Raw genomic sequence first — 24,778 nt, 5'->3', positions numbered from 1 at the left:
AAGTCAAAAATTAATCGCCCTACCCATCACTGCTAACAACCAAAACAGCAGTCGTCTCATGACTTGCATTAATGACGAAACAATTAAATTTTGTAGAACAAGTTTCTGACCGAAACGATGAAAATATGTACTTGTATGTATTGTGTGTTTTATAAGCAAGTTAGTTGGAATGAAAGATCTAGATTCTAAAAGAAATTTAAGAACGAAAAAAGTTTTACTTTGGATTATAATTATTTGTAGGCCAATTTACCGAAACTCCTGCATGAGAACGGTGTCAGGTACCGGTATATAAGTTTCCCTATATTTTGACATTTATTTGGCTGATAAAAAATATATAATAGTGGATCGGATGCCTTTCAGAAGGGCTTACCGAAATCAGTTAGCCTGATCAGGATTGTAGTACAAGCAAGGTCAGGCTAAAAAAACAACTGGCCTGCGGTGAGGTTGGAACTTGACCTCCGGTCGTACCGGGATCGTCGCTCTTCCAACTGAGCAACACAGGTTCATAGAACAGCAAGTTGAGAAACAGCCACAGCACGATTGCCGGCTGCATCCTGTCCGTACATACAACCTCAACTAAAGGGGATCAACAGCTGGTGTTCAGCAAACAAAAAGTACATATAAAAGCCAGTACTAGCCTGTATGACTCCAGAAGGGCTTAGTCACAGAATAAACATTGTTTACATGTACGTTTCAGGTTCAACTCGTGAAACTGTTTTACATTAAAATAAGTTTTACTTTTTAGCTTCATAATTGGCCCTTAGCCTATATCTTTTCGTATCTGACCAAAATTTGTCTTGGCTAGCTAAATGTGTCGAAATACGTGACATTTTAAACGAAGCAATTATTGCAATCACTTTTTGATTTTTTTACAGTCACAAAATAAGTTCGCCGAACCATTAATTTGAACTCGCATTTCGCGCACCTCTGCACTTGATGTGCTATCTTTTGCTATGTCACAACCATTTGCTATGTTACGTAGGTCATTGTAACAATGTACAGTCGTACATTATGTACCAGCATTTGTTTTGTGACAGGGAGCAGATTATTCGGGGGAGGGGAGAAGAGCAAGAGTTTTAATAAATGACGTCCGAGGGGTGATCTCCCAAAAGTTTAATAACCTGTGAATTCGATTAACTCCATTCGGTAAAAGCAGCCTATGAATGGGAGAAGCTGTTACTTTTACAAAAACATCACGAAGGCAAATATATTTTTGTATAATATTCAAAAGTTTTACTCGACATATTTTACTGTAGATTTAAAAAAGACTACTTTCTACTAAATCAGCTTTATACTTAATACGAAGAATGTAGCAAAGCTAGAAAATACAGCTATATGAAAAATGTAGTATAGAGGTCGATACGATACACAATTAGTTTTGCGAGAAATATAAAAAAAATATACTGCATTAAAAATACATGATGATAACAGCAGCTACCCATACACTTAACAATTAAATCGATAGAAAAGGTATACAGTTTCACATAAAAATGTTGACAGTTTATTAGACTTATCATAATAGTAATTAAGCACCAATTAAAATAAAAGATTATATTTCGAGCAGAAGGGGTACAGTAGGTGCATATATAAAGATAATAATACCGGTTTAAGCATGATAACGCGTATAAGTGCTTGTCATGTTTGTAAGGTAACAACCTCAAGGATGCCTTTTAGTGTGACTACATCTACTCCTTAGGCGAAACGCCAAAGACAAAATGCTGTTGAACCGTCGTCCTTCTGGTGACCACGTTCTTTTCTCCTCACAAGCATTTCCAAATAAAAACGCTACAATACATATCAGAAATGTAAAATATTTCTTTATGTCGTTTTTTAAACATCAGTTTTTATAGAAACATTACTTATAAAGGAACAGCAAGGCAGCCATTGAATAACATCGCATCAGATGTAAGCAAAATATCGAGATGTCAAAAACATATACTACAGTACTTATTTTTATTCGTATTTTTTTACATATTTTATTCTTTGCCTTAAAAACATGAATACGAGATGTTAACGTCTCCTATTTAACATTGGACATCAAAATAAAACTTCTTTCGCGCAAAATTTACAATTTCCGAAAAAGGGCTCCATGTGCATATAGAACAATGTGACTTACCAGCAATCGTCACCTCCTGTTGTTACCAGACGACTATCGTCTCTCACAAAACGAGCGTTGGTCACGTGAGCAGAATGGCCCACATATTTTTTTGGTTTTGTCTGCAATTAATATAGAAAACGACTGAATAGAAATATTTTTATTATTAATAGGTGTTTTTTTCCTTATTTGACCTTAAAGTTAATTAAGCTGGTCTCACTACGTAGTTTACTACTTACAAACTTTTCCTTGCATGGAAATTCAAACAACTTGACGAATCCGAAGTCGTCACCAGTCGCAACAGCATTTGCAGCGTGGCTTACGTCAGCACAGTTGACGTCACCACGATCACAGTTCTTAGGCCAAATTCCAATTACGTCATCGCCGAGTGGACTACAAAACAGTCAGGGTAATATAAATGTGTAAAAAGGGAAGAAATTTTACCCGATTTGCTGAATTTAAGCATAACTAGAATAACCTGAAAGACCACAAAAGGCCTGTTTTGTATACGAAGAAGCATGTTAGACAAAGTTTGCCTCATTCGTTTGGCTTAGTTGTGACTACTCGATTAGGTGTGATTGTTTCTTATTATAACGTCACAATGTGATTCGCGTATTTTTGTTCTTCATTACGTTAGGATTTGTTCTTTTAATTAAAATATAATTTAACTACTAATAAATGGGCACTAATACGGAAACTAAAATACCTATGAATTTTTAATTCACCGTGTGAACCCCTAATTGCTTAGGGCTCTTGGCACATTGAAATAATAAGAAAAAAAGTTTTACAGCCAGTCAAAGAGGACAAATGGAGAAGACAGTTGAGAGCAACTGCTTCAGGTCATTTTCAACTTTAAACGCAAAAAAATTTTGCGAAATTAAATGCATCTTAGCAAGAAAGTTTTGTACAGATGAAAAAATATAAATAACAACAAATTGTTAAATAATTCGTGGAAATTAAAGTAAGAACTGCCGTATTTGCACTAAAATTATACCTCGTCCACGTGTCCCAGCTTATTTTTTTGATGGTTTTAGTTTCGGTGACAGGATCTCCAGAAGGTACTTTAAACACAAGTTGTTGGTATGATCCGGTTCCAGCCTAAAGCAATAAAATGTTTATCTTAATGAAATTAAAGTGTAGTGTTATCATAACACACAATTAGGTCAAACATGCTTACATTGTTTACGCATTCAACAACCACGTAATAACTAAAAAGACAATTTAAATCAGTCAAAAGTTACCGCATGTTTATTGTTTAGCTACCTGGATGTACTTTCCGTCTTTTGAGAAATCAATTTGAAAAACGAAGCTTGGGATTTGCTTGCAGTAGCCGACACGGTTGAGCAGGTTCTCCAAGGTAAGTTCGTAGAAGTCCAATGTTTGTTCGGCAGATCCTACCGCAATAAGCTTGTCGTCAGGACTGAATCTAAAAAATACATACATATATATTAAAACAATCGCTGCCAAATACAGGGACAGTAGCAACTAGAAAACAAACAGGTACGCTGTAAGTTTTCGGATAATATCTTACAGTTGAACTAACTTTTGCTGTATATGTTTATAACACCGGACTTAAAGTTGGTAGAATATAAAGATTGGAACGTAAATAAAAATAAATACAATAAAATAAAACACGTATAACGATAGAGCAAACCTTATGTCGTAAATAGCGCCGCTTCGATCTCTTTTCTTAGTAAGAACCTTTAGTGAGACGACATCGAGCACCAAAATCTCACCATTGTTCTGACCAATCGCGACTCGCGTGCCATCATGGCTAAATGCACATGCACGTGACCCAGCAGTTAATGAAATCTTGTGTAACATAACCTGATTGAAAAAAAAATATTGTTTTATATTGAGCATCAGTTGAAAACGCATATTAAGTATATTTTTTAACCACAGGTTTGTCTTGCTGTTAAAAAAAAACAGAATCTACATTAAATCTAAATTAAACTTAAAACAAAACACACCACGTACTGTAATAGGCAAACTACTATGTTGTTTCAGACCAGTTACGGAATACCTTGTCTTTAACGTCCCATATCCTGGCGGTTTTGTCGTCTGAGGCAGTGCAGCACATCATAGATGTTGGGTGAGTAGCCAGGCCCCACAGCTCACCCTCGGTGTGGCCGTACACAACCGTGGTGCAAGCCCCATTTTTCTCACCTATTTCCATCACCTCAGAATCGCGAGTGCCGACAAGAATTTTACCCTGCGATAGTGCAAGCAAGTAAGTAATTAATATTGAAATATTCGTCTGTTATAACAGCTTACCAGGACGCATAAACTACATTTTCCAGTTCGGTGGTAGGAAACTTGATGAGAGGTATATTACACACGCAGCAATCCTATAGTATATTTATTACAGTTCTACAGCACCATCAAAAAGCTGTTGTTCTACGAACATTTTTCTTTGATATTTGGAAAACACAAAGTCTTAAAACACCTAGCAGCAAAAACGTAACCGCTGTCAATAATTTTTTGTTTATTCAATAAACAAAAAATATTTCGTTTTTTTAATATTCCACATAGGTTGTGGTAAAATACTGACGACTTACTTTTCCACGCGCAACCGACTTGACGACGTTAGTTGGGATTTGAAAGGCTCTGCATCGTCTCATGTCCTGATCCCACAGTTTGACAGCACCGCCTTCTTTGGTCCTGAAAAAAAAACTCGCTGTTGCAGTGGAAAACTAATACCAGCCACAACTACTAAATAATAATTAAACGAATTTATTCTTACATTTTTTCCTTCCCGCCCGTAACAATAAGGCCGTCTCGTAGTGTTGTGAACATGGAGAAGACGGGACCCACGTGCGCTTTGGCAACCGTACGCGACAGCACGTGATTCTTCCACACGTAAACGTCGCCGTTCATCGCACCAGTGAACGTAAGATTTTCCTGTCAGAGGAGTCATTACGTTGCACACTTGTTCTATTGCCAATCCCATTCAAACGTTTGTATATGTTTCTTAGTTTACTTCTCAATAACACAAATCCTGCTAAACTTACCGCACCGAAAGCAACGGACAACATGGTTTGCGACTGGATTCCCTCAGTGGCTCCCAGTACACCACGTTTGCCCAATATCGCCGTTCCGCACACCTGAAACAATTAATCCAAAATACGATGATAATACAATTTAATTGTCTTGAGAACTAAATGGCGACTGCGTGCTTTACCTGCCAGAACATGACATGCTTGACGCCAACAGTGACAAATGAGCTGTCAGAATCTGGTCGAAACTCGGCACAGAAAACTCGCTGCCTGCTGCACGGGTGGCTACACATCTTCGCACCTTTAGGGAAAATGACAATGTTTCGGATTAACATTTACTTAACAACGCGAGCAATGTAAGAGCCAACTACATCTGAATCCAGCTATAGGGCAACGAAAGCGTGTAAGGTAAGTATTAGCTGTTCGCTTGTTTCATGTAAACAAAACAAAACCTGTTGCAAGGCGTAATTATCAAAAACCAAATGTTTTATAAAACATACCTTCCTGCCACCTCCAGACCGCCACCTGGTGTTGAGGGTCGAGTCCCAAAGAAAGCAGAAGCTTTCCACTGGCGCTAAAGTTAAGTGAACAAACGCCAGTTGAGTGGAAACCCCGCAGGATAGAAAGCGTCTTTTTACTGGCGGCTTCCCAAACATGGATGGTAGGAGACCCGCCCAACTGACCTGCGCAAATTACAGCAATAAAAAAATTAGATTTGTTGTTGTTAAGGTTTTCCTATTTTAAATCCACGAACCTGTCGCGATAACGTTTGGGAATTTGGGATGTTGATTGACTGTCAGACTAATAATGTCGTCGGTGTGTTCTAAGTAAAAGCTTTGCTGGCCAGACGAAAGGTTTTGAACAATTCCAGCACCTGGAAAACAAACAACGAACAGAGATCAGTCATGTACTGCAGCTTAAAAAAACTAGCGAGTTGGTTCATAAAGAAATACAAGCAACAACTGGAGTTCCTATAACGACAGGCGTTTTTACCTGCAGCGTGATAAATGATCTGCTGACAGTCGTCCAAATAGTGTAAGTTGTTTCGACAATCAAATCCCCGATAACCGAACACGTGGTGTAGCTCGAGATCGGTGACATGCGACACAGCTACGTCATCACTTCGCGTTACTCGGTCTGTTTTTGGAATCCCACGGCTGACGGCAGGCCTGTAGTGCAAGATATTTTTGAAAGAATTTTCCTGCGCTTATAATTTTGTTGTTAAAAGTTTTTTTGTACTGTATTTGATAGTTTAATACTTTAGTGCGAAAAAATGCAAGGCCAAATATACAGGGTGTCCATAAAGTCTCTTTAAAATTTAAAAAAATTATTAAAAAGTGAAATGATGAGATATCGCAATGAGGTTTGTTTTATGTTAATCAGTATTTCATAAAGTTTTTATTGGCACATTAAACACACTTCTAAACATTTAATTAAAAATAATTAAAAATATCATTACTTTATTTAATACACTTTCTATGGGCACCATTAGTTGCACGAAGCTCATCTAAACGGTTAATTTAGAAATTTTGTCTGAAACAATAAATTTTAGTGTCAGTAAAAACTTTATGAAATACTGATTAACATAAAACAAACCTCATTGCGATATCTCATCATTTCATTTTTTAATATTTTTTTTAAATTGTAAAGAGACTTTATGGACACCCTGTACAATATTTTTCTCCTTACGTTTCACATTAAAAAAATCTTTTGTTTGCAACGCTTTACTCTTAGTATTACAAATATCAAACCTTTCAACATCTTCAACTTCCCGTGCATTGGGTTTAACCCCGCTGCTATCTCGGATGTTGGCACTGTATGTTTTTGTTGAGTAATCCATGTCTTTCTCTCTCGCCACGTCGCTGTCATATCCTGGCATTGAACAAGATTACGACGATAGATTTTTATAAGATTACATAAGTGCTAACGTCAACCAAAAACTGAACGATTCTCTGAGTTAAATAAAAACATTGTATTTAAAAAATAGCCACCTCCATCTTCTTCTGTGTCTGTATCAGAATCCTCGCTGTCGCCATGGTAATGAACATCCGCAGAGGTGGGCACCTTGCTCAGATCGCTGCTTCCGGAGATTTCAATGCTCTCCTTAGACCAGATGAAAAGCGCTGTATCTGCGCCACCTACCGACCCGAGTTGCGTCGAGTCATGTGACCAGCGTACGTTGGTGACGTGAGCGCTGTGACCAACGTACTTTTTGAACTTGGCGTGCTTCCCCTGGATGGAATAGAAACCAACGTGTTGCTTGGTTAAAGTAATGTAGGGCGACAAGGGTAATTGCTTTAAACGAAGGTGCCTCTGTTTTATGCGATTCAAAACGTTCTGAAACGACACTATATAAGACAGCAGGATCACAACAAATTTTATACAACTACATTTTTTTTAAATAAATTTAAAAAATCCAACTACAAAAACAAAATATACAAATACTTTTGCAAAGAACGCCAATAGTATTTTTTTTTTCAAATCTAAAAAATCGCCTCCTTTCATTTAAAGACATATCTCTCTCTACTCGAATAGCCTTGACATTGTTTTAGAAAAATGAGATATTGTATTGTATCAGAAGGATAAATTTAGTTATGCTGAGCGTTACTCACAGTCACAGGGAATGAGAAAAGTTTCACGAATCCGAAATCGTCTCCAGTCGCCAAAAGCTTTTTGTTGGATGACAAAGATGTTGCGTTTACATCAGTTACGTCACTGTATGAAGGCCAAATACCCTAGAAAACAGGAAATGTCCGTGTTTACACTGAACTTAAAAGTCTGGTGAACAAAAACTGAAAACAATAAAAAAGAAAGAAGTTGTTTTATCATACATATCCCAAACGTGCAATTGTGGCAAGCTGTTAAGAATTTCAGTTGCGTGTAACGTATCCAGACGGCCTTGCCTGTATCATTGTAACATTTTATTAGCGAGTGGTTTTGAAAGACTTGTTTTTCATAAATTAAGGGTCGCAGCTACAACGCAGAACAACACTTCATTAATTTATTAGGTTTCATTTAATGTAAAAACGGGCATGTTTTAAGTTGGTCGTTGAGTTAACAAAAATTTAAAAGTTGTGTACAGGTTTACGTACCTCACATGTCTTGCCAAGCACTCCTGACCAGGTACTCCACTCGATTGTTTCGTCACTGCTAATAGTCTGTCGCTTTCCACGGGGGGCTTCGAAGTAAAGAAGTTCTTTCGCGCCACTGTTCACACATAACAGTTTGCCTGAAAAAATTATAGCGAAGGTAAAACCTCGATTTTCTGTGGAAAAGAGATTTGATGTTAAATGCTAACATTTCCACTAAAAATCGACGGTAATATTATAAAGGGTAAAAAGTGATATTACTGAATTCGCAGCGTGATTAGTAACAAAGTGCGTTAGATCAGTGTTTCTCAACCTTTTCAGCATACGGACCGGTCAAGTTTCAAAACAAATTTTGCGGACCGGTGGACCTTCAAGAATCAAAATCAACCCAAAATTTAATTACGCAATAGTATACAACTAAAACACTTCTTAGCTTTCACATACGAGTTTAAGACTTAAACGAGTTGTAGCCTACTTTTAAACAGTTGCAGCATTGTGACGTACAATGAAGTCCAAGAATGTCATTAACTCTATTTACGTCACAATGCTGCAAATTACGGAGCTGGCGAAGTTTTAAATTTGATGGATAAGCCGGCCGGCACCGGCGGTTGAGAACCACTGCGTTAGATGAACTGTAATTGCTATGCCACGTTTAAACTAACCTCTGGCGTCCCAGTCTATATGCGTAATGTAGCTCGAAGCTCCCTTGCATATTCCCACCCGTTTGCTGCTCAGTACATTGTAGATATCAACCATGTTGTCGTGGGAAGCCACCGCGAGGTACTTTCCTGTGTCCGGAGAAAACCTACAAGTATGGTGGTTAAGGTTATACTGGTTTACTTCAATATGCATTTTAATAAAGTTAGCGGTCGCTTATTTTAAAACGTAGTGGAACCATACTGACTTGATATCTGAAATGGCTTCTTTACGATGATGAAATTCCACCAGCGTTTCAAGCGTAGTTGCGTTCACAACCATGAAGCTTCCTATACATAAAAGCATTGTATAGCAGAAATGCCAAAAAATATAACGCTAAAAAAGCGATAACAACATCTACTTTTAAGATCGTCATTAAAAACAACACACAATATTGAAATTTAACTTATTTCAATTTTTTTTTTAAAGTTATATTAAATTAAAAGTTGCACCATTGTTGCAGCCAATCGCAATTGAGTTTCCATCCGGGGAATAACCGCAGCACTGACCACCGAACTCGAGCCGACGCGCGTTGGTCATCCTCTGCTGACCGGCCTCGCTCAACCATGTCCGGACAGTCCGGTCGTTGGACACCGTACAGCACTCGGACTTGGACGGGTGAAACGCCAGACCCCAAAGCTCGCCTTCGCCGTTACCCTGTGATGCGCGAGGCAAACCATAGGGATACATAGTTAACATAACGTCTAAGGACCACACTTTGTCGCTAATATATTGTAGAATTATATCACTTGCTAAGACAATTTGTTTAAAAAACTTGTTTGCGACGTTTGTACAAACACACAAAATTTTTTTTGTACAAACACACACAAAAAAAAATTTAAGTTTGTCCCCTATTAGCAAATTACTTAAAAACAGTTAAGACATAGGTCGAAAACTCCTCAAAAAACTTTTAGGTGTGTATACCTGCATTAGCACTGCTATTGGACCACTTTTATCGATTTCGATAATCTCGCCATTCCTGCTTCCAACCAGTATCTTGCCGTGGCCTACAAATAAAGGCCTTTGTTATCTGACAAACTTAAACCAACTATATAAGGTCTACAGCTTAAACTCTGTATACGTGGCTGAACAGGCATGATTGTCTTACCGAGGTTGATTGCTCGAACAGATGGATTATTCTCCAGCAGCTTTCCCCTCGTTTCAGCTTGTAGATGTTCATTGGTAAGGGGGTAGGTTTTAAGACAGCGCTCGAAGTTTTCATCCCATAAGCACACCACACCGTCCTTGCCACCAGATACAAAACCCTGCATATTAGTGTTAGTTTAAAACGACCGAAAGCCGAAACTTTGCATCATTTGCAATACAATTTTCATAAGCAATACATCGAGTGACGAATAACGTGTACAAAAAATACGTCTCAGCCTAAATTAGTAAAACCTTGCTTCACCTTGTCCAGTGCATGCATTGCAAAACATGGGCCGTCGTGTGCTTTCTTGGTGCGAACCAACCGGTTACCTTCCCATATGTACACCTGGAACGTTATAAAGATTTTAAAGTAAATTTAGGGTTAAAGAACAAGTGACATTCAAGCTAAAGGTAAATGATTAAACAGCATTAAACAATCCCCAAATATGACAGATAAAAAATCCAGGCGAACCTGTCCATTGGCGGCCCCACTGTAGACATGTCCCTGCTTGCCGTAAGCAACACACAACATCGTGTCGAGTTTTCCAGCATTGCCAAATACACCCCGATGCGAAGTGCAGCCTCCTCCTGTGAGACACAAAGTATAAATGACAGCTTAATTAACGCCTTGATAAATTGTTATCCAAGCATTTAGCTCGTCTAAATACTAAAACATTTAAATCGAGACATTTTTTTCAACAGGTAAGATTAACAATGTTATAAAGGCAATAAAGATTTAACACATCAGCTCAGAAAAAAATTGGTTGAATATTTCTAAAATTTTCGGAGTTCCCAGTTACTTTTTGTCGAGTTAATCGTTAGCTCTTAAATTGTTCAGATGTGGATTTTTATTATGCAAATCACTGACTTCTTATTTCGAAATCTAACCTTAAACCAAGTACATCATAGCGCGAATTTCCATGTCTCACCTGCATGTTGCCAGAACTTGATGTGCTTTACTCCCACTGTGACAAGTTTATCGGGATTGAAAGGATTAAAGCGCGCGAGAAACACTTTGTCCTGATGCGTCTTGGTCGTTGCCAACTTGTTTCCCCGCTTCCAGTCCCAAATTACCATCGAGTGGTCATTGTCAAGTCCGATTGACACTAACTTTTTTCCGTCGCCTGAAAAACACAATGCGAAAACAGATTATAGCGATGGGGCTCGTTCAAAAAGGTGTTTGATATAACAAATGTTGTTAGGTTAAGTCAGTTGTTATGCTTGGTTTTGTCTGTGCCACACTTTGTCATTTTTAAATGTGTAATGGTCTCTAAATATTTAAATTTTTAACAGTAAAATCGGCTGTAATTTACGTAATTAAATCTTACAAGGTGGTGTCCACACAAGCCTTCATGGCTTAAAAAAAAATTCAAACATAACGAAACAAAAAACGCACAAATAACTGCAATCATACAAAGGAAAACCCAAAGGCGAATATATATCGACAAAAGTAAAAAAGTATGCAGACTCCGGCTTAGACTAATTACAAAACAACCTACTTTTTTGTAAAAAGTATAAGATTTATAGCCAAGAATCCAAAAGGGAGATCTTTGTATTTCAGGGTATTTTTTGGTGTGTTACTACAATTGACAAATAATAATCATGTCCATAATCAACCAACCTGAAAAATCTACTGAAGCAATTCCTCGTTCGTGAAAACCTTTCAGTACAGAAATTGTAGAAAGGGAATCCACGTCCCAAACGTGCACAGAGGGCTCCTTCCCAACCTAAATAAACAGTGGTCAAGTAACACAAAGCAGCTTAGGGCGTAAAAAGAAACACGGATGCAATATTGTATGGAAATGATACACGTGCTTTACATGCGTTGCACTCAGTCGTACACAATGAACTGTAGTAGTTCGATGAAGCCTGAAAAAAAAACGTATATTTACCTGTCCTGTGGCGACAAAGTCCTTAAGGGGATGCAGTGTTAAACACAAGATGTCGTCGTCGTGCTTGTCATAGAAACGCTGAACGCGATTGTCACGTGACAAAACGATCCCGAGCGCCGCCACGTGATAAACCACATCACCACGTTGTGTGTAGAAGAGGTTGTCGCGGCAATCGTAACCACGGTATCTGGATATTAACACTCGTTTTGGAAACAGAGATAGTGTATCGGTTCATATGGAAAATATCGGCTTGTGAATTTCAGTTATGGGGAGATCTATTCCAGTTGGGGTGAATGACAATATTTAATCACTATTTACACTGACCCGAATAGCGAGACAATCCGACAATGGGTTAATAACAGTAAATTACTTTTAAATTAGTCTAAGTTGGAGATTGTATACATTTGACGGCATATTTCTGCACGAGTTTTCTTGTTTTCCCTGCTAAAAACGTTGATACTATTATAAATATAATATCCGCCTAGTTCTTGGACCGATACAAAAATGCTTGAGAAATTAATTAACTGCTGGCACAAAAACAAATTATACACAAAACGCTTAAAATGTTGTCCTTGTTTAAAGGTTTTTAATATTGGTTCTCAGGAGAGAAGAGTGCCTGGGTGCGAGTGAGAACAAATTATAGAAAGCGATAAACTATCTATCCATGGGGGTTTAGTCGAAAATATCGATTGGACTCGTGGGTGACATTAAGTGCTTGTGATCGTTACACGACAGTTATTAGGTTTTCTTGTGGTTGGGCAAACCTGTCCCGACCATTTTCTCAATATTAATTGGAAATTTATCAAAATAATTGGCTTTTAGTATGTGAAGAAATCTTGTGACGCAACGGAACAAGTGATTAACCCACCCGAAAACAAACTGTAATTTCAGGCTTGTATTATCTGGCTTTTTGGTTCGTCGCCTTTGCTTGTTCACTTCCCCATCACCAGCTCTTGATGCTTGCTTTAAGGCACGAATGTCTTGCCTTGAAACATCGCGGTCGTAATTCACCTGGACAACCAAAGCAAACTTTATTAATAGGATTAGGAAGTGTACAAGAGCCTTCCAGTTCTTGTTTAATGATAATGGTATTTGAAGTTAAGATTAGTTGCACTTCGTGTGTTGTAAATTATACCAGATTACGTATTCACCTGGGCTTCCTGTTCGATCTCTGAGTCTACTTCAGCAACGTCCGACAAATCCGAATCCGACCCTTCGCTGCACGAATCGGTGTGCGTGTCTGAAATTATATTTATATAAGAGAGGGCCGTTTTTTACAGTCGCGAGCCTAAGCAAAACTCAGAAAGGTATTTTAGTTAAAATTAAAAACAAATAAAAATAGGGCCATAGCAAATGAACTTTGCATTTTTCATAACCTATATTTCTCATTTTTATCCGATTTTGCGATTTTCGGCAAATTTTCATCACATCAATACATGTTCAAATGAGCTAATTATGTATACAACGGTTTTAGGTGTCTATCTATCAAAATTCATTTGAGGCAAGTGGATTTAAAGATAAAGTGCTTTCGTGACCCGGCCTAGTATGTATGGCGCTTTAAGTTTAGGTAAAAAATATTCCTTTAAAAGGCAAACATATAGTAGATGCACAAAAGATTCGGGCAGAGCGCAAAATATTACGTATAGTCAAACTATATAGCCAAAATATATTCTGGGAAATGACCTCCCAGTTAAAAGGTAGCGGACCGGATGATTTACATGGCAGGCCGTAGGTTCACGACCCCCGGGCCCGATATAAGCCAACTTGGTGAAAAATATATCAGCTAGGACTTAAAATGTCAAAGAACGCAATATTAAGTTGAAAAAAAAACAGCAATTCAATTAGCTCAGTTGGAAGACGACAGTACTACAGCAAAACTTTTGCTTGCCTTGGCTGTTGGGTCCGTCGGTTTCGGTAAGATCGACATCGTCACTCACAACCTTCCACTGAAAAAGCGCGTGATCAGCACCGCCTGTGGAACACAGCCATCTGTTGTCGATGGAAAAGCGGACGTTGGTCACATGGGCAGAGTGGCCGACGTACTTTCGAAAACGAGCACCTGCAAAAAACATTATAATACCGAGATGCAACTAAATGAAGTGGGATATATTTTTCCACGCAGTATATCCGCACATACACTTCATGACAAAACCGTACTGTGTAAGTACAGCAAAAAGTTTGCAAAAACCATATGTTATATTGTTGTAAAGAGAAAAGACGCTATAGATGAATTTAATTTACTATACAATTCGAGCCAACAACCAATTAATCCAATTACCGGCTACGTATTTTGTGTTCAGGTTATTGGAATTTTGCCCACCAGGGCATAACCAGCAATGTAGATTTTAAATTGAAACAGAGCAGGCAGCTTAATCCGATTTGGCGATCGATGTTACTATTGGTTGAGGGGAGGGAGAGTTGTTTGTCAGGAGATCGATCGTTTGAAATTAGGAAAGACACGAGGAGCTAAACAACTTTCAAAAGCGCCGCCTAATCGCACCGAGTAACAAAAAAAGATTTATAAATTATACGACTGGCTGACAACAGCCACTATATACGTTGGGATGTGACAATGGTAGTAAATTAGGAAAGGGTTTTTTTCACGTGGCGAGCATTTAGGCGAGGCTTTCCAAAATGTTTTTATTTCAGAACAAAGCCAAAGCGTCAATAATATTCAGCTTACACAAATTATTTGGCAATTTTGATAAACTAAGTTACCTTTCTTGACGCTGGGAAAACGAAAAAGCTTAACGAGTCCAAAGTCGTCACCCGTTGCCGCCACCTGGTGAGCAAATGAAGTGTCGACAGCGTTGATGTCGTTAATCTGTGTATATTTCGGCCATATACCGTTCACTTCCGAGCCAAGAACTGATGTCCAAGTTTGCCACTCGATGGCGCGAATCTCCTCACCGTCAGTCACGTGTTTTCCCGCTAGACCAATCACAGTCCTCGTTAACATCTTAGCCGTGTTATCAGTTAATATACGATTGAATAGTTCGTTAAGATCGCGAGTCCCCATTCGCTACTCATACTTTAAACAAGTGACAACTGAATAAGTCTGTTAACGATTTATATTTAGATAGGAAAAAAAGATTAATTTCAAGTTAACATATAGAAATAAAATGTAAACCGCAAAACACGCGTTATACCAAACACAATAAAGATATCCCTACAAACAATTAGGTTTGGTGTGGTGTATTGCCAAAATATTAAAGAAAGCCACTTAAATAAAACAAAATAAAAACGACGACCAGCTAGAGAAAACTCAAGCTCGTAATTAGGACACGTTTTTTCCATAATGTAACCATCAATTATTCAAAGCATGCATGAGGTTCTGACGAAAACATAATCTCCACTAATGTGACAAGGTACGACTTGACCTTTTTCATACGCCCTAAAAACATTATAAGCAAAAAATGGGGCCATTTAAAAATAACTTTTCTCAAAAAATGTAATTGCTTTTTTCATCATACGTGTCGAATTGGAAAAATATATATCTAGCAAAATGAGTAACCCCTAAAAGCAATTACCATGAATATAAAGTCAACTCGTTCCCATATAAGGTAACTAACTTAATAATACTAAATGTTAAGTTGGAATAACAACTTTGAAACAAAAATACGCATAAAGAGTTTCAATCATTAGCTGGTTATAAAAATAAGTCCTACTTGGCATAGAATAGACCAGCCTTTCCCCTGCGCCATCGTTCGTTTGCAGAAAGCGCGAGTCCCTCGACCAATCGACGTGCGTAATAAAGCTGGATGACTTGCTGCAGGTTCCCACCTTTTTGTACCTTTATTAAAAAACGGCATATATATTGCATGCAACAGTGGGCTGGTAGGTTAGGTCGGCGTGATTAAGAAATCAGAAAGCTTTTGAATTTCTTGTGGCGATACTTTTAAAATCGTAATTTACTTAGCGTAAAAACGTGGTTCGTGATAACTTTAAAACGACTAACTTGAGAATTAAATTTTAGACGTTGTTAAAAAGGGTGAGGAAAAATAAAAACAACATTTCTACGTTTATTCTATTGGCCTGGTAATATTTTAACACCGTAATTTGCGTAGGGTGAAAAGAGGACTCCTTAACACGGTTAATTCGTGAATAATTGAGTGGCTTTTCAAAAAAGAGAAGAAAGTGAATAGCAAAAAATAAAAATAAAAAGGTACGCGACACAACATACGCTAAAACACAAATATAAAAGTCTAGTGTTTAGTGCAAACCTTTGTGTAACAGCATACACATCGACGAAGTTGTCGTTGGAAGCTACAGCCAGGTAAGATCCGTCGGGGGAATATTTCATCTCGTGAAGAACCTCTTTTCTTTCGTGAACCTTCACAACTTCGCTCATATCTCTGCGCGCACACACATATATATATATATATAAACATCTATGGAGGTGTGTTTCTTTGAAAATTTCAATAAATCTTTTCGTTTTATTACCACCACAAGAACGATTTAAAGTAATGTAGTTATTTGTTGGTTATAAAATAAAACACAAAAATAAATCGAAAGAAAATTGACGAACTCTGTACAGTTCATATATATGCAAACGCATGAAGAAAAATATACACTATACACTGTATACAGGCACAGTATTTCGTGCAAAACAAGCAATGTAACTGAAAATCATTAGTCACCGGACACTTGCGAAGCAAAAGCCAGGCAAACATCTAGGTGTTACTTACCGAACCCTGAGGACATAGAATGAGCCGTTATTGCAGCCGACTGCCAGCTGAGTTCCGTCGGCGTTGAAAGCGCACGAGCGAGCAGGGTTTGCCAAGTTGCATCGAGCCAACATCGCGTGGTCCACCAACGACCACAACCTGGCATAAAATCACTCCAAAATCGATACAAGCGTACGTAGCATCGACAACGATTTTATCATGCGGGTCGGGCAAAGTCTAGATTTCAGATACAAGTGACGCAAACCTGTTTTATGTAACTAGCAGTTACTATTCGGTTGGATTATAACTTTATATTTTATGACTAAACTTACTATCCACAGTACGATATTTACCTTACGGAGCAATCGTCACTTGCTGTTGCCACAATTGGCTTTCTAGGGTGAGGAGCCAAGCCCCAAAGTTCACCCTCACAGTGGCCCTGAGTAAGTGGGGCGGGATTATCACGATCGCGAACAAGAACCTCGAAGATTTCACTGTTTTGTGTTCCGACCAAAAGCCGGTCATTTTCCCAACACACTGAACGCACCGAAAGCCCTAAAAATAAAGCAAATCTTACCGCAAGAAACATTTTTGCAGTTGTACACATAAAATGCTGACAAGGGGACGCTGAGGTCAACTATGCATATCCATTAAAAGACTAAAGTAAAGTTTTTTGTTTACCTTTATATCCATAGGGCGAATCTTTGATGGCGAGTGTGGTGAGTGGGTTAAACCCGACATCCCACAACTTTACAGTTCCATCCCTGCTTCCTGTTGTATAACCTTCATCACACTTATAAATTGTAAACACACCACCCTACCAGAAGAAAAAAAATTATAAAAAAGACTGGAGAGGCATATAAATACCAAAGGGTTGTGTTATATTTTTAAGATGGTTTGGAAGGAACAGTCAATTTTTCACTTTTGTATATTCTGACAGCTTAGGCAAGGGGTTCTCAAATGGAGAGAAATGTCGGAGGTATGCTATGAAAGTTTATTTACTGCCACCGTGACCCTATTCAGAAATAAATAAATATAGTTGCTTACACTTACGTGACGAGCCAGAAGAAACTTTACACTTGCCAAGTAAAGTTTCACCTAAAGCCCGCATGCTGGTCATGTTTATGACTTGAACTAAAAAAAATGTAAACTTCAAAAAAATCTCTGTTTGGAATGCTATTATATTAAGCAAACTATTAAATCTTTTTACCATAACCAATGTTTTGTTTTGACACTATTTTATTGCCATTGGGAGCCAATATTGTTTCGCAACAAATTTGGTTTACATTGCTTTGTGCCGTTACTTGCCCAACTACAGTAACAGTACTAGTGAGTTTTAGTTTCCAGGTGGCAGTGTTAAAAATGTATGTCAGGGTATTTAAGGTAAAATTCTACACACGTTAATGGGCCGAAAATTATTTGGCCTTGAAGTTTTATAATTTTCTTGCAGATAGATCATTAAGACCAAAGTTAAGGCTTACAACCCTATAAACACAAGTTTAACTGTTTGACATCCTTTTTTTAGGGTGTACAATACATGCAGATATATCAAGAGGGTTACATCGCTATGAAAAAATTTAAGAACCACTGCCTGGCTAAGGCAGTGTAGTTTGTTGTAAGTTTTACTTTTACGGTTATTTTAAACAAACTTCAGAGCAAAAAGCAAAAAAAGAGAAAAAAATATGGAACATATTCCATAAACAAAATATAATAATTTCTTTCTTCGTTCCTTTGATACAATTTATACTAGTAATTTGCTTCAAGGCATAACTTAGTTTCCTTGAAATTGATAAGTAATGTTGTTGTAATGTATTGATAGTTGTACATAAATTTGTAATCAAATCATAAATTAGGTACTTATAAAAAAGTTTTAAAGCTTGAGAAAGATTAGCAGAAAATAATATAAAACAAATATACTTGTTTAGCTTTAAACATTTTACTAAATATTTGTTCTTAATAGTGATGTGGTTACATTCCACTAACCAATAACAGACCAGTTTATTGTTAAAAAAGTTATCGTAATACTCTCAGTGAGAAACAGTATTTATTCATTAACTGGCAATTTTTACTTACCGAGTGTGCAGAAGATATTGTTTTTTCTAAATTGTTATCTCTCCAAACATATATATCCCCATTTAAAGTTCCACTGTAGGTTAGTTGATCGTCAGCGCATGACACACATAGCACAGTCTGCAGGTCACCTGTTTTTCTGAACACTCCCCTCTTACCAGTAAGAGAATTTCCACATAATGTCCAAAACTTGAAAAATAGATGTGCGATTCATTTGTAATAACAAATATTGACAAAGCATCACCAACAAAGAAAAGAAAAGAAACTGATTAAACAGTTTTGTTTCTAAAAAAACTAAAAAAAATTTGGTGGCTCACCTTGATTAATTTTACACCACATATTACCAAACGCTGTTCTGAAGAAGGATCCCAAGACATATCAAAAACCTTTAAATAAAATAATATTTATATATATCTATGGTATTTGTTTGCACACAAATATATGTTTAGTGACTACTAGGGCGATTATTTATTTGACCTAAAAATGTGCAATTTTTAACTATAAAATTATATTTTGACCAATTTTGACCAAAAAATATTTTTTTTTTACAAAAATTTTATCTTTAGGAATACATTGATTGAAACAACGCATTATTGTTGTATTGAGTATCGCATTAGCGTCTTGTCATAGCCATTAACTTGATTTTAATATTTTACTGACAACAAATGGAACAAAAATATTTTTTAGGGGGTTTGCAAATCTTTTAAATATGCTTAGTTGATATTTTTTTATCACATCAAAACAACAAATGACTCAAAAAATCCGGAAAGTTTTAAAAATTTGTTAAGTAAACAGTAACTCAATAGCCGCCATATTGAAGTACAATCTAAAAGAATTTAAATTACCACAACCTATCATATTAAAGAAAAAATAGTAAATGAGACAATTGCAAACTACCACTGAAAACAACTCTACTAATTACTGTTTGATTCATTTGTCCAAATGGACTAAGTCAAAAAATAATCGCCTTAGTGATTACCAATTATTTTCAATAAATAAGTTAGTAAATTAGCTCAAAGATTATAAAATTATTGTTAGCATAACTGTTTGTGCACTGGTTGTGTCATATTGTAAACCATAGGAACGATTTGTCTATAGTTATTACAAGGGCGATTATTTTTTGAATTGTCAAAAAACAGCAAAATTTTGTCAAAATCAACATGTTAGGTGAAAATTTGTCTAAATGATTTCAAATCAAAATTGATTAAAAATGCACATAAATTATTTATAAAATTAAAAAAACTATATTCAACTTTTTAAAATTGCCTTTCAGTTAAAATTGGATACAAAAAAAAGTTTTAAATAACATTCACTGACATTTTAACTGTATTACATCTTTATTAGAGCAATATATGGTATACACTTGACATTTTATAGTTGTTAGTCTTTTTTGTGACAAAAATATAAAGTAAGCATTTTTAAGTTTTGCATAAACCTAAAAATATAACTAACTTCAACGATCCCAAGAATTTTCTTATTTTTAGATAAGAGTTATTACTTATATTGATTTTTAACTTATATTGTATATTTATCCTTGAATTGAAAAAATATATTCATACCCGATCTGTGTGACCTTTTGCAGTTGCTAGCATTCTACCCTTCTTCCAATCCCACACAACCAATGTGTTACTTCCATCTAAGCCAATTGATGCCAATTTCTGTCAAATTATAATGTGGGTTACCACTTGGATCAAAAGGAATATCACATATATTATTATACATATATTTGTAGACAGCATACATAAAGTAGAGCATTTATCCAGGTAAGTAGTTGATAAACACATTGTGCATGTTTATTGTAGTATAAATTTGAACAGGCACTCATTCACTTACAATAAATTTATAAAGTTTACCTCTCCTGAACAGCTAAAAGCAAGGCTTGCAACACCATGGGTGTGCTGGTCTTTGAGAAATGAAATCGTCTCCACTGAATCTGTTTTCCATATACATATATAGGGCTCTTTGCCAACTTGACCAGTCGCCACATACTGTTGATTAGGGTGGACGGCAAGACTAAAATTTTAATATGTTGTGTAACTTAAATACATCTAGGTATTAAAGGTATAAAGCAGTGATGTTAATACAATGCTATGATAACTTTAAACGTGTATAGATGTGAAGTGACTATAAGCAAGGTTACATTTTTTATGCTAAAGAGCATCAAATATCTTCTTACAAAATCTAACATTTATTAACCAGTTTTAAATTGAAAGTTGACTTACTTAAAAAAAAGGTAATATGTTAGGCTGCATTGGCATCATCAGACTTATATATTTGTTTATATAACAACAATAGTTAAAAAAATATTTGTAGGTTGTAAAACAAACCTGATGATGTCATCGTTGTGACCAAGATAAAACTTTTGGGAATGTTTCTGTGGATTGTATACTATACCAACACCAGCTACAAAATACACAATTTCATTGTTGTGAACATAGTAAAGGTTGTTTCTGCATTGATGTCCTCTGGAATTATAGAATAAATTGAATAATGTTAGTAAGGTAAAGTTAAATTTTAAATTTGGTTTGGAGAAAATGTTTTTTTTTGGCTTTGGAGAAATGTTTTTTAACATTAAATGAGACCATTAATATAAACAGCAATGCATTTATTTATGTACCACTATGACTTCTATGGTAACAAAAATTTGTAAAGTGTATCTGTATTTCTCTTAAATTGCTTGCTATTTTTCATTACATAGGCTTTATAGTTGCATATATTTAAAGAGACTCCAGCCTTGAGACCAAAATAAGAACAACATTAACTTCGGAATAAAAGACAGTTAGGAATAAGGCGTAAATAGGACTAATACCTAATAGTCGTAATAATAACGAAATCGGAATCAGACCTAAATGGCCAAACAGGGGCAAAAAATCCGGGGCCAAAACAGCGGCGCCCAACCCTTTCCCTTCAGTCTTGGGCGTAATTTTGTCTATTTAAGTCTTATTCTGATTAATTTGAGCATAATTCGACATATTTAGGTCTTATCTCTGAGACTATTTTAGATCTTATTTTGTTGTGGTCATTACTGCGAGTTTAGCGTTATTATGTCGGTGGTCTTAGTACTGGTATAATAGATTATCTTATTTAGATATTGTTGCTTTGTAGGTCTTATTGTGCTTTCTACTTCAAAGAACTGTGGAAATAATGAGCTAAGCTTAATAAAAAAGTAAAAGCACATGTTTTATATGTTAAAATATTTTTTTCTGTTGCTCGCGGCGCACCTGGCAGCCTTCCATGGCGCACCGGTTGAGAAGCGCTGTCATACTCTATAGGCAGTTAAATACTTCCAAAAGGTATTTGTTTTTGTTATTTGAAACTTGTGTATGTGTATAACTCAACTTAGTCACAGATTTTTAAATCGCCAAAACCATTTGTATTGTATAGCTGTAATTACAAGTTTGGTCCTTATTTTTTTATTTCAAGGATTTTGGTGAGGTACACTATGCACAGATCTGAAATGTAGCTTGATAATGAACCTTAAAGCCAAAAAGATTGAGTACACCAGCATTATCTTGATTAACACGTTTTAATATGTACCAAACCTTACTTTTAAAAAGTGGAATGCGATTCTTATTAATCTGGGTTTGTTAAAGCTCTAAACGATTAGAAACAATGAAAGACAAGAATTGCATTACATATTTTAAAAGTGTGGTATAGATATATTTTAGTCAATTTAACTGATCAATACAAAAGTATGTATTGAAACGTATTAATCAGAAGATGACAATTTACTTAACCTTTTTGGTTTTGAGATTCACAAGTTATTTTGGTCAGATTATTAAATGATGTATAAAACATGTGGAAATGTTGAAACATGGGGCAAGGTTGTCTAACTATATTAATGCAGATTTTTTTGTCAAATAGAGCATTTGATATTTTATTGCACCTATTCTAAACATAAACCTAGCGGGCATGATGGTAATATTCTGTAAGAATAAAATAATTTTTTAGGTCTAACAAAACTGTATTACAAATAAATTCGGACAAGGTTGAGTTTGTAAAGGTACATTAAAATAACTAAATTAAAAATATATGTAAAACATAAAAAAGTAACGGAATGTGTATAGCAGTTTATCTTTGCCATTTCTGTGAAATGAAGTAAGGTTTACACATAGCTGAAATTAAAACAAATAGTTATTTTACATTACATTTACTAATATTTTTTAAAGCAAAAACTATTTTAAACCGATTTATACATCATACTTACCGGTATCCATATACCCAGTCAAGACTTAGCTGTGCTTTGGGAGCTGTTTTATCAGCCATAAATATTACATTTAATACCTGAATGTTATACAACAAGCTATTTATTTTTACCAAAGTTGTATCATTTCCACAAGCTTTGACAACTCGTTTTGTTAAACGTCAGTTATTAAATCAACGCACGATATTTGGGTTAGGGTGCGTGTTAACGTTCGTGTGTGGATGGGGTCCAGTATTATTATATTCATATTTAATAATATAGCGTTTAATTTTTAACCCATCCCTAACCTATTGCAAACGTGCACACTAACCCAAAAATAAGCTTTATGGTGGTAGGATTCTAGATCAGCGCTCCGTCATGTTTAACTGTTAGATAACGTGCAAAATAACGTCCACCATAACTTTACTTTTCTACAACTACCGTATAACCAATACTGATTATGTTGAAAGAAACAGATTAACTTTCGCTGTGGTTTGAAATTCGCTGTTGTTATGATACGTTCCTTACACATTGATTCAAACAGGCATTTTAAAAGATTTAGTTAAGGAGTTTTTTAACTCTAGTAAATTGCGAATTTTTGACAGTGACAAAAATTGCATAGTGTAGAATTAAATATTTTGTGTGGTGCATTTTGACAATTGATTTTTTTAACATTTTTAGAATATGCGCACATTTCTGAAAGTAGCCTAATTTGAAATGTGCACACATTTCCCGCACATTACCGCTTGTACAATTTCGAGCACATTGTGCAAAATATGGTTGCATTCCTATCTCCACGGCATAAAATAGCGAAATTAAAATGTATTTTTTTGCCAGGTTGAGTCGGATAGGCACCGATACCACCCTTGTATTGGATGAGTAGGCTACTGTAGAGCGCACGACTATATTTGTGTTTATTGTGCAATTTACGCTGTAACGGCTTATGCCCCAGATTTATTGTCTACTCGCACCAAAGTGTAAATGCTAAATGTCCTGTTCCGCGATTATCTCGGCGGTCAGCAGTTTGATTGTCGGTAGCTTTTAAGACCGCTTTCCGCTTGTAAAAGGAACTTCTTCTATGTTTAACGTCTTGCGGTTCGCAACTTTGATATTGCAAGTAGCATCTGCTATATGCTAACTTGTCCGCCTTCTATAGTTTCAACTGGGTGTTCGCTTATCAGATAATACAATTAATAATCACCAGAAGTATTTTGGTTGGCTAACAAGTTATTGCATACCTACCGTACGCTAGAATGCAATCTTAACACCTCTACCACTTTACTATTACGGGATGCATGGCTGGCTGTTCTTGAGAATGTTCTTGAGACTGATTAGGTCGCGTAGAGCGTTACGCTAATATTTTTGTATAATTACTATTTTTTACCTTCAAATCGATAAGTGTTGTATTGCATGACAGGGCTGGATCCAGGTTTTTTATTTGGATATTTTTTTCTGAGAAGACGTCACAAAGTTACGTGAAAACGTAACGTCACAATTTTACGTTAAACGTGTCATCACAAAGTCACATACGACGTCATAAGAACACAACACATTGCGTTTATTTTGTTAACATTTTTGGTTGGAGTCGTGGAACCTAAACCAGTGCTCCGCAACCCTTTTTTTACTTGCACACCAACAGAGCTTAAAAAAATTCGGCGTCACACCTACGAAATATATACTTTCATTATTTTAGATTCTGATTTTGCAGTTTTAAGGTCTTCCTAAAACATTTTAAGACGACCAAAGGGACTTATGCCATAGGACCGAAATTAGAACAACAAGTCCTGAAACCCTGAATAAGACCTATAAGGCTTATCAACCTTTTAGAAAACCCCAAACCGCACTCCTAAATTGATCACCTACTCCCCTAATATTCTAACCCTAACTTAATTTATCACCCCAAACAGGAGCAAACAACCCAATGCCAAAACAGCGGCGACCCAA

At 36.2% G+C, this 24,778-nt stretch overlaps 1 protein-coding gene across 2 annotated transcripts; it reads right to left on the bottom strand.

Moving 5' to 3' along the window:
• Window positions 1-1,242: 1,242 nt before the first annotated feature.
• LOC146168021 (echinoderm microtubule-associated protein-like 6) lies at window positions 1,243-23,189 on the bottom strand. Of its 2 annotated transcripts, none has more exons than XM_083390525.1 (43): window positions 22,859-23,189; window positions 20,979-21,116; window positions 20,505-20,664; window positions 20,211-20,309; window positions 18,969-19,037; window positions 18,655-18,840; window positions 17,263-17,398; window positions 16,935-17,136; window positions 16,603-16,740; window positions 16,138-16,269; window positions 15,583-15,707; window positions 14,633-14,845; window positions 13,803-13,973; window positions 13,066-13,154; window positions 12,783-12,925; window positions 11,915-12,101; window positions 11,644-11,749; window positions 10,952-11,146; window positions 10,495-10,610; window positions 10,285-10,368; window positions 9,985-10,141; window positions 9,801-9,883; window positions 9,329-9,533; window positions 9,085-9,166; window positions 8,843-8,985; window positions 8,184-8,320; window positions 7,704-7,826; window positions 7,083-7,323; window positions 6,843-6,963; window positions 6,085-6,260; window positions 5,846-5,965; window positions 5,592-5,774; window positions 5,277-5,392; window positions 5,107-5,199; window positions 4,839-4,996; window positions 4,654-4,756; window positions 4,119-4,307; window positions 3,750-3,922; window positions 3,359-3,521; window positions 3,090-3,193; window positions 2,335-2,488; window positions 2,117-2,217; window positions 1,243-1,785 (listed from the first exon to the last, which is right to left on the bottom strand). In XM_083390525.1, the coding sequence occupies exons 1-43, from the start codon at window positions 22,915-22,917 to the stop codon at window positions 1,761-1,763; spliced, it is 5,898 nt and encodes a 1,965-aa protein (XP_083246651.1). In that variant the 5' UTR covers window positions 22,918-23,189; the 3' UTR covers window positions 1,243-1,760. The 2 variants fall into 2 exon arrangements, with proteins under 2 accessions (XP_083246651.1, XP_083246657.1); XM_083390531.1 differs by having other exon boundaries at window positions 13,809-13,973.
• Window positions 23,190-24,778: the final 1,589 nt, after the last annotated feature.

Source organism: Ascidiella aspersa, chromosome 1 (assembly GCF_963924565.1).
Source record: "Ascidiella aspersa chromosome 1, kaAscAspe10.2, whole genome shotgun sequence".
Lineage (NCBI taxonomy): Eukaryota > Metazoa > Chordata > Ascidiacea > Phlebobranchia > Ascidiidae > Ascidiella > Ascidiella aspersa.
This window is presented reverse-complemented; position numbering and strand designations above follow the sequence as displayed.